The sequence below is a fragment of the Nothoprocta perdicaria genome, unplaced genomic scaffold (assembly GCF_003342845.1).
Source record: "Nothoprocta perdicaria isolate Ctin4 unplaced genomic scaffold, notPer1 scaffold_79, whole genome shotgun sequence".
NCBI classification, from domain to species: Eukaryota; Metazoa; Chordata; class Aves; order Tinamiformes; family Tinamidae; genus Nothoprocta; species Nothoprocta perdicaria.
The window spans coordinates 1,895,513-1,906,166 of record NW_020456076.1 but is presented as its reverse complement, the minus strand read 5'-3'; the positions used below and the strand labels follow the sequence as shown (position 1 = coordinate 1,906,166).

Here is a 10,654-nt window from a genome sequence, read left to right as displayed (position 1 = left end):
ACCAAGTGTTTTGCTCTTGCTGCAAAGGGGCTGGTGGAGTTTCCTTCTCTCCAGCATATGACAAAATAGCACTTTGGCAGCATGCCAGGAATTACCACGGGCATTTCACATCCTGTAATGGGCAAGAGGATAAGTCATCTAGAATGCATTTTTCCTACAATAATCCTTCAAATGTCAGTGCAACATCACCTGGTACATCTCCTGTTTCCCACTCTTCTAGTATCTTTCACTATCGGCCTGGACGAGCTTTTGCCTGTGCTGCATGGACACCTCTTCTTACATTTCTCCTCGGTAGCTACCACCCCAGCCCCTCAGCCCTACAGAATAGGGGGTAGATAAAGCACTGCCACTGACTCAGGTTGCCAAAGGATCTGCCAGTTTGGGGGTTATGCTTTATCGAGGAAATGGAGGAAGAAGGAGAAGGCCAACAGGTGTTTAAATTAAAGGAAAAAAAAAAGAGGTTATGCAGCATCAAGAATGATAGATGAGAGAACAAAAGAAAGAGAGATAAACACAGCAGGTGGCACAGGGAGAAGGTCACTTTCCTAGTTTTCATTACTTTCCTGCAGCAAGTTTAAGGTTTGACTATACACCTCTGTTTCAAGGGTTTCTCTTTGGTTATACAACGCACTTTTAACCAGGCACAAGGGCAGAGAAGCCTCTCTCAGCACATTCGTCCTCACTTTCTCCAGCTGCTGTCCCCGCTTTTATCAATTATGTTCTTGTATTTTTAGCGCACAGGAGGGGAAAAAAAAAGTGAAATCTTCTGGCTTACTGAATTCATTCCTTTGTTTCAGGAAACAGTTATTTCTTCTGACCTTGGAATCAGTCACACTTCATTTGATGTGGTCCAATCTGCCTTGATAAATTCTGCTGGACAGTTGTTTTTTTCCTTCCTGCTTTTGTTAGATTTCCAGCCTAATCACCATCACTTTACCCCATACTGTCTTCATCCAGATTTTTTCCCCTTAAACAGCTGCTGTGCTACAAGCTCATCCTTTTGTTTGGCAGTTACATTTTTTGTGATCCAGTCCCTGATAAAGGATAAAATTCCTGTCTACTGGAATATCTGGGGGACGAAGGAGTCAAATATCAATACAAGGAAGGCAGAGGCTGTTTGAGTTAACCTGGCTCCTGGACTTTCTTAAGTGACAGAGATGTTTATATGTCAGAGAGAGAACAGATTTCTCAAAGAAGAAATAGGAAAAACACAATGACCAGCAATTGTTCTTTGCAGCCTAATGTGAGCAAACAGCTTAAGCGCCTTTCAGCCCAGGCAGTGACACTAGAAACCAAGCCAAATATTCAACTTTGCATTGGCAGAGCAAGGCCCTGAAGCCGAAACAGGCAGGGACAGACAAAGCTTTTATTTCTTCCTAGTGCTTATATAGACATTATAGATCTACTGTTCTGTAGCTTCCCACTTAGCCAGTTGACCTTGTACCTAAGTACAAAACACACTAAAAAAAGCCTCTGTATGCCTTATGACTAGAGCTGAAGAAGCAGCAGCTGTTAAGATACAGCAATATATCCAGTGTTAGATACCCCCACAATCCTTTAAGAGACTGCTATTGTGAGCTGGACAAGTATGAAAAGATATTTCACATACAGAGTGATGTCCGGTGAGCCCATTCCATGTATAGGCAGCCACCCTTTCAATATAACCACCTACATAAAACAAAGAGATTTTATTCGGATGCATCTTATCAGGCCATAAAGATGACATGACAATGAAAACAGAGTTCTTGTATTTATTTTTTAATCAAATTTACGTATAAGATTCAATTATCTTTCCAATAATATGCAAAAAGCACTGAAAATTCCAATTTTCATATAAAAGCTGAGCAATAAATTTAAGTCTAAGCCTAGAAAAAAAACCTAGAAAACCAAAAGCAGCATTGCACTAAGAAAGAGAGACATATTTTGGTACATTATTTTAAGAAAAATTGTAACCATGTTTCTTGAATAAAACACACTGTAGTGATCATCCCTTTTATGCTCCAGCATCATGACAGTCTTAAAATATATATATATATTGTTCACATACAATCTTTGCTGGGCAGAGAAGCAGGTAAGGTGCACATACACCCTTAGGCCTTCAATCCAGCAAGGGGAAGGAGGAGGGAGTGAGGCCTTCCCACCTCCACCCTTCCCTAGCTACACCTACAAGCCAAGAAGAGATGAACAGCGCGTAGTGTCGGCGTAAGCGGAACAACTCGGTGGAGCCAGGATTTCATCCCCTACAAGCATGGTACTGTAACAGAATCAAGATTTAACAGCACAAAACCATTCAGTTCTTCAGAGCAGAAAGCCCTCTTCTTTGACATTATACTCTGCCTTTGAGTCTTTTCCTTTCACTCCCTCGTCTTTCACCCCCCTCTTCTTTCACCCTCTTTGTTGCAGCTGCTATTTCACTGCATGGTAGTGCACAAAGGAAACACAAATCCTGAGTGAGGAGACTGAAGATCAAAACTTCTGCAGTTGTTACGGCTGCTTTTCCTACTGGGCAGAAGAATACCGGGAATGCCAGCCCCTGGCGACTGTGGCCATAGCAATGTACTTCTCCAAAGGGAAAGGCTGTGCGCTTAGTGGCAAAGCACTTAGTGAGCAACGTCAAAAGCAGCCTGCAGAAGCAGTGGTCTCCTTTAGAAGAGGAGCTCCACACAGTTGCACAGGAGAGAAGCTGGGGTCTGAGCAAAGCACTGAGCCTTGTGGACTTACCCAGTGGGTAATGCACTGCAGAGTAGGGTAGAAATTCCTGAGCTAAAGCCAGAGAAGCCGTCCTCACCTGCAAGGGAGCAACTGCTGCTTTCTCAGCGGGCTGCAGCACCCGGGCTAGAGAGCTCTGCCAAGTTGCTCTGATGGCGCTGACCTGCTCAGGGTCCCAGCGCAAGCGGCACGAACTGCATCACGCTGCTGGGGCGCTGCATCGAGCTCCACAGCAACTCAAAAAGCATGACACGAAAAGGACAGGAGCTAACCCAAAAAGCAACCATTAAAGCCGCTCGGGCTACAGCATTTCAAAGCTGTTTATCCTACACAGTCTATTCCTTTTGTACCACCAGTTCTTGACCTGTAAAAAAAGGTGTAAGTTGAAAGAGTGACCGTGTGATTTGGAGGGGCTTCTAAGCACATTAACTATGTTGTATTTAAGAATGCCCCTCCCAGCTGCAGAGTTAAAAAATAGCATGCTCTCTCACAGTAAAAAACATGTAACAGTAGGTATTTCAACATTGCAACCAGCTCCCACTCTGTCATGGGAAGAGGATTTTTAATTTTTTGTTGGTTTAAATTTCTTCCCTCCTCCAATTAATTTTAAGTTTACATTCATAAGAGATGTATTTCACAAATATTAGGGTATAGGTTTCAAATATTAACAACTGAATATCTTAACGGTATCTTATTTGCTAGTTGTGCAAAATTTCTGAATGATTTCTTGCATATTGGGAAGATGTTCACAAATACTGTTAAAGCGAATAAGACAACATGATTTAAATTAAGTATCACTTTGTCTCTATTGTTTTAACAAATTACATATGCCACATAATCAATGGAATTGATCATACTTAATCAATGGAATTCATTAATCACACTTTTTCTTCACAATAAAAATCACTCTTTTCCTCTTTCAGCTAATTTTGCCTTGATAACGACCCTATGTGCTTGGACATTAAACTCGATCAATTAAAAAATTTTCCCAGGATTTTTGTCTTATTAGGAAAGATCAGACTGATATTAAAACATTCAGATGACAGTCAAAGGCTTCAAGGACAGCAGAAGTCTTTAGCTACTGTCTGACAGGTTGTCTTTAAAATCAGCAATACCTGTCAGCTGAAATAACCAAAGCTCCAGTTTTGAAGGGAAAATGCCACCATTTGTTTCATTTATCAGTATATACAGTTTCTACATTATAGTCAGGCAACTGGTTTTTATAGAAGGTATCACTTTTGTCTGAAACAGCAGACATTGTCTTTAACTCTTTGTACTGAGATTCTTGAAAGGGGGTAGAAAAAAAAAACTAAACTAAAAGCAGATTAAATCCACTGCTCCCACTTATTGCTTGATAATGCTATGAGTACTATATATAATGCCTTCTGCCCTAACACGTTCAAGTATTGGTCCATATATATTCTTTGTCAAGGGTATAACCATGCCTTTGGCATTTATTTCACCTGGAATAAAGACAGAAAAAAACAGTATTAAGTGCAAATAGCAATTAGTTGGTTTAGTGTCATATGTAGTTTTAGTGACTTGGCTTCTATATTTGCTTTCACATAGCATCAATAGCGTATCACAAACATAAGGAAAAAGTTTGACATACCTAATATTGACTTTATTCATATTCCATGTCAAATTACATGCTTTGATGGAGATCATGAGAACTAAAACCTTCATTTTTACACTAAATGGTAGGAATAGAAAAATCAAAATAGAGTTTTTGCTTATTTCAATTAGCTAGGAGAGCAATAAAGACTCAAAGGTTAAGACCAGGACAGGGGAAACCACACTATTTTCCTTAAACTTGGTGAAGAACAGGCAGAGTGTGCAGAGTGTGTACATATACACAACACGATCGGATAGTATGTCCCAAGCATAATCAATCTGGAGAGTGGCAGAGGAAACTGCTAGCTTACTCAGCACTGGTTATATTTTAGCTTGTTTCTCTGTGGGCTTGACCACCTGAGAGATGCAGAGGCTTAACTTACCGTGCCAAAGATGCTCTCTGTACCACTGAAACACTTAAGTCTAACTGAATAGAAATCTCTATAGATTAAGAAGTAAATTAACAAGAATGACTGAAATATTCATACCCAAACCTGGAGATTAAACACACTGCAAAGGAAACAGGAAAAGTTTGATACATTTGAAAAAGAAATTCCCAACACTTTAGGAACATTAGATAACCACTTTCTCACTTCCTACAGGCAGGCAGGTACACAAGGGATTAAATACTGTGACTGAGGTAAAGACACAGCTAAAGGCTGAACAGTGACTTACCATCTAGAACCATCTTAGCAGCAATAGCAGTGGGGTATCCTACTGTTTTGGCCATCGCCGAGTATCCGTTGCTATCACCATAGACAACCAGATCAATGAATTTGTCTTCCAAATGACCAGAAGGATGCCTGAGGCCTATCTCATTTCTCATAACAATCATATCTCTTTCTCCAGTGCCTAAAAGAAAAGTACATATTCATTACTTAGTATTCTAATCAAACCAAGAGGTTTCTGATGAGCAAAGCACTATGCATACACATCATATACATAAAGTGTATAAAAAAGACTTACAAAGTGTATAAAGACTTACAGTGGAGATGTGGGCTATACAGATGGATAAAATATAAAAGTGAAAGCAAAATTGTAAGAGAAATGAAAGTATAAATAAAGGAAAAGAGAACATAATCATAAGATTTAAAGAAATATAACGTTGCACACACTAACAAAATATATAGGATATACTGTTTTTTTCCATTCAAATTTATGAAAGAGAGAAGATTTTCTCACATACCAAAAGGCAGCTTCATCTCCATGTGCTTTGCAAGTGCCCCCACAATGGAGTTTGATGATGGAACTGGTTCATCTCCCAATAATCCTAACCTGGCAGAAGAAATGAGAGAAACTGATACCACTGTGTATTAAAAGATTGGTCTTCAGCTCTGTATTTCCCCCAGGTTGCTCAGCGTAACACTTTCAACATGGACCGAACTCAGCAAGAATACAAACATTTTTTTTTCAATTAAAAAAATTAGTAACACATCATACCATTCCACTGCCGCCAGTTGACTTTTGTCATTTCCCAGTTTGCTAAATACTGCTTCTTTAAGAGCACTGTACTCAGCAGAAGGCTGGATTCCAACTAGGTTGCACATGAGCATTTTCTGTATTAAAAAAAAAAAAAAAAAGGTAAAAAAGCTGGTTATAGCTGAAGGCCTGACATCTCTTTCCACTCTTTTTCAGTCAAGATTTCCTGAAGATTTCCTGAACTTGCTGCTCTACTAAGCTCAGCTAACTTCCAGGATTTCTGAGAAGACAGCCTGAGATTGCTAAGAAGACAGAAGAAAGTGACCTAGACCAGGATACTTCATCACAGCAAAGGAGAATGGGAGCCATATTTTTATAAAACACTACATTCCCACTTCTCAGCTGCTTCCTCCTACTTGTTAGTTGTAATCCTCTCTCTCGTGAGGGAAAATGGACATAGAAATCTGCACAAAAAAAGAACACTGGGAGAAAATTAGGGTGAAAGGGAAGCCACTGGAGACAGGCAGTGAGCCAAGAACTTCAGATTATGGGCTGGTCTAGAAATGCAGGAAGTCATTTCAAAAGGAAACAGACTGCTTAGATGAACAAGGCTGTGGCAATCCTGAGAGTGTTACCAAAATGTCTTCAGAAGATTTTTGTGCATATCTGTAGGGTATTTTGTGCTAAGAAAATGCTAATTATTGCTTGCTTCATTCACACCAAGACAAATAATAAAAGGAAGTATTTAACAAGAAGCAAAGCAAACAAGAACTGCAAAGTTGGTTCCAATGCTCAGATCCTCAGGCTAGGTGACTTGCAGGAAAACTAAAATAAAAGGAGATAAAAGTAAAATACCAAGATGTGATAAGAGTGCCGAAACAAGCTTTTCAGTGAAACTAACAAATTCAGAGTTATTTCCATAGATTATGTGACACTAAATCCTTGCTTAGTGTGGCCAAAATAGGAAATTCTAATAGCCTTTGCAAAGAAAACTTGAAGATATCAAAACTATATTTGAAAGAGGACAAAAATCTCAAAAAAAAAAAGTTGTCATTCCTATCATATTCTGTGATGCAGGGGGTCTGTTTTGCAGTTCCCAAAAGAGGCACGTTGCTGAAATGCTAGCTCAAACACCAACTGAAAACCTCCCTGGCATTTGGGGAGATAAGCAGCCCTCTCAGTTAGTCGGAGACAAGCAAGTGCAGGCCTCTTCACCTCGCATGGTTGTGAGAATACTCAAGACATTCCTTACTTGAAATAATGACACTGTCAGAAGAATACTATGTTCCCTGCAGACCATGACACAGCAGAAACCTTTGTCCATATAAACTCTGGTAAAGGCACAAGGAAGGAATAGAGAAGACAGGCTGCAGTTTTGTGCATTTGTCTGAGCAGTAAACCAAGTGTCTCTCTCAAGGGTTTGCAAAATTCAGAAAAATTTCTCACAAGAAAGAAGAAAACAGAGACAGGTAATATAAGCTCTCTGTAAATGCAGCTCTCCACCTCATACTGTAAAATCAATCTCCCCACTCTGCCTGTACAGACTACAGAGTTGTTGATTGTCAAGTGCTGCAGCAACACATTATACGAGTTATAGCCTGGCTGTTTCAAGTTATCAGTCTTTTTTACTAACTATGCTCTCTGGTGAAAATAATTTGCTTTTTAAGTCCACATACATCATAAACAAATCTCTAGGAGTATGTAGTTTTCACAAAATGAAAGGAAACCAAATCCAATTTTTTTTTTTTCATGGAGAGCATGAGTTTCCCCCCCAAGATGGAAAGTGATTAAGACTGTGTTTTTACTTCTTCTAAATGTCTTTTGAAAAGAGAAAGAGAGAGAGAAAGAGAAAGAGAAAGAGAAAGAGAAAGAGAAAGATGATTGTCAGTAAGGCAAAAGAATTAAAGTCAGTTTTATTCTAACTGCACTTAGAAGATCACTGTGACTCTCTCCATATTTGTTTCACAAAACATCACTCACAGCCAACTCAAAACATAAGGGAAGAACAGTCTTTGGACTAGTTCTCATAGCTGGCACATCTGACATTTCATAAAGATGACACTGAACCTCTAAGTGTGCCCAGACACTTGCAAAGTCAGTGGAGAATATCTCCAAAAAAGCAACTTATGAGACAACAAAGATCTTGCAGAACTAATGGGATTAAGGTGAATTATGGCAACAGTAAGCAAGGCAGCAGAGCAGGATAATAGCAGACAAGAAAATGTAGGCACATGGTTTTAACAGAAAAAAATAAAAAGATTTTCATGCACTCACTGAGGCATGATTCCTTACCTCTTGATGCTCCAATAAATATTTGCACAGTGAAGTGAAGCTCATGGGCCAATACCAACATGAACACTGCAAACTCACAGCACCAAGAGTTTGATTCTGACTATCAGAAAATTTAAGACATTCATATGTTGGAAGGGCCCTCTGGAGTCATCTAGTCCCACACCCTGCTTGAAGCAGGACTCAGTCAAGACAGCTATAGCTTCGCCCAGCTAAGTCCTGGAAGCCTCCACTGATCCAGTGGACTAGTCTCTGGTCATCTGTTCCTGACCACCCTAACCTTCCTAGTGAAGAAGTTTTTGCTAAGAAGTTTTAACTCAGCTCAGCTTCTTTGGGGGAAAAAAAAAAAAAAAACGCAGAGAAGCCCAGGGTTATGTATTACCATTGCAAAACACATCCAAGCCTAGCGATATGAAAAAAAAAATGTTAAAATAGAGAGAAGTAGATGACCAGAATAAAACTTATACTCACCCAGGTTAGAGGTCGTGTGGCTGAGCTTAACAAAGGATTAGGATCTGGGTTAACTAATCCTAGTTTTACAAAGCCTCCCATAGTTTTAGAATATCCCTGAAATTAAAAAAAAAGTTTAATATGGTTAAAAAACATCATTATTTGAACCTGAGATAGACATTTCTCCTCGGTTTGAATGTGGACATAACCACGGTAGTGTTAACTGTTACTTTCATGGGAAGACAGCTGCAATAACATGATGCCAACAGGGATATTGCCTCAGATCGGTACCTTACCACCATCCCCTCCACCTCCCTGCATGCTATCTCCAAAACCAAGTTTAATGATTTATTATTAACCTGCAGCCAATATCTCCACTACAAGCAGCACTGGCTGACGAGCTCCAAGGGCCAAGCTGACCAGCGCTAGTCCAGCAGGTCATTACAGACAGGGCTGTATTGGCCAGCTGGCCCATAAACCAACTACTGAGGCCCAAGGGCCCAAGTCTGGCCTCAGCTCACCCCTCTTTTACACCAGGACAACTGCATTGACATCAGATAAGCTAAATGCAAAATCAGAATTCCTCCAATCACATGTGTTGGTATATTTTTCTTCAGGAATATCAGAGAAACCAAACCAAGAAAGAAACCTAATAGTATTTAAGAAGACTTGGCAGGGACATTAAGCTGAATGAGAGAAGAAATCCCAACCGGATTCTCTCATTTTTGTTTGTCTTTAGCAGCAACCAGGGCGCTCCCACACGGCTGCTGCACACCTGAAACCACTCGTAGGCAAGCGGCTGGAGACACAGTAAAGCAGAGCATGGTGGAAATGAAGGACTCTGGGAGAGGCCATCACTCTTAGGGGACCCCAGCACTGGGCTGTTAGCTCAGATGGCTGTGCAACAACATCCTCCCTTGACACTTATACTGGCTCCATCAGCTGTATGACCTCGGTCTCCAAGAGAGGCACCCACAGGCACCTGAGGCAGCGCGTGGAGGAGTCCGTGCAGCTGCCACCCCACTCAGCCCCACGTGCAGCCTACACGGCCCAGTGTGGCCTACGTCTCACACAGGTAGCACCATGGCGAGCACTTCCAATGACCCCGCCAGCGTTGCCTCGGCCCCAACTGGCAGACCTGCTTTTTGGGTGTAGAAACAGCAGTAGCCACAGAAACATCTCTCTTACAGCACGGCTGCTAACACCTTTTCGTGCCACTTTACCATTTTTTCCTCCTTCTAACACTTAGACAAAATCAGAAAGTTTTACCAGGGACCAAATGGAAGAGTAGATACTGTCATATTAAGACTTCATGGCGAGATAGATGCCTTCGACATATTTTTAGAGCTTCTGAACAAGAGATCGTATCTAGACTGACAAAAAGAGAGCTATTGCAATTTGTAACCCCTATTCCCCCACATCTGCCTCCGTCTGCTTTTGGTAAGCAAGCCTCCCTTCCTCTCCATTCCAAAACAGGAAAAACCTGCTGGACTGCAACAGGGCAATTAAGGAGGAAAAGACAAACATATCTTTCTTCATGCAATTTACAAAAACAACAATAACTTAAACCTTAACTTAAACCTTAATTTAAGAGACATTTCAAGACATCCATAAAAGCTGTTTCTTCAATATGGTTTTAGAAAACTTATTCCTTCTTAGTGCATACTAACAATTAAAGTAACAATAAAAAAGGAGTCCAAAAGGGAAATTACAATTTTGATTTTGTCTTCTGCAGCTAACAAACAGAAAGCAGAAAGCCCAGCCACTACAACGAAAAAACACATTCACCTCTTCTTAACATTTTACTTGAATGATCAAAATGTTAAGGCTGCTGAAATTCAAAATTTCTTATTACTTAATAAAAAGTTCTTTCAGATCATGGAAAAACATATTTTTCTCTTTGATTTTTACATTCTGGTTACTGAAAGAATGTAAATTATGAATTAGAAATGCAATTCTGTATCAACTTTAAGATACTGGATCAATTCCTAAAAATACATACTATCGACACTTACTGCCTCACACAAACCTGTCAATTTTTTGTCTTCTATAAATCTGTCACCAAACACAGCAGGAGGAGAAAGAAAGAAAGAAAGAAAGAAAGAAAGAAAGAAAGAAAGAAAGAAAGAAAGAAAGAAAGAAAGAAAGAAAGAAAGAAAGAAAGAAAGAAAGA

At 40.0% G+C, this 10,654-nt stretch overlaps 1 protein-coding gene across 1 annotated transcript in view; it reads right to left on the bottom strand.

Annotated features, from left to right (window-relative positions):
* Nucleotides 1-3,615: 3,615 nt before the first annotated feature.
* Nucleotides 3,616-10,654, bottom strand: part of AASS (aminoadipate-semialdehyde synthase) — a 28,788-nt gene continuing 21,749 nt past the window's right edge. The window contains exons 20-24 of the mRNA XM_026051671.1: nt 8,503-8,598; nt 5,764-5,879; nt 5,510-5,598; nt 4,999-5,175; nt 3,616-4,172 (exon numbers count right to left, since the gene is read on the bottom strand). Coding sequence (XP_025907456.1) covers nt 4,054-4,172; nt 4,999-5,175; nt 5,510-5,598; nt 5,764-5,879; nt 8,503-8,598 — 597 coding nt within the window. The 3' untranslated portion in view covers nt 3,616-4,053. The remainder of the gene's footprint in view (nt 4,173-4,998; nt 5,176-5,509; nt 5,599-5,763; nt 5,880-8,502; nt 8,599-10,654) is intronic.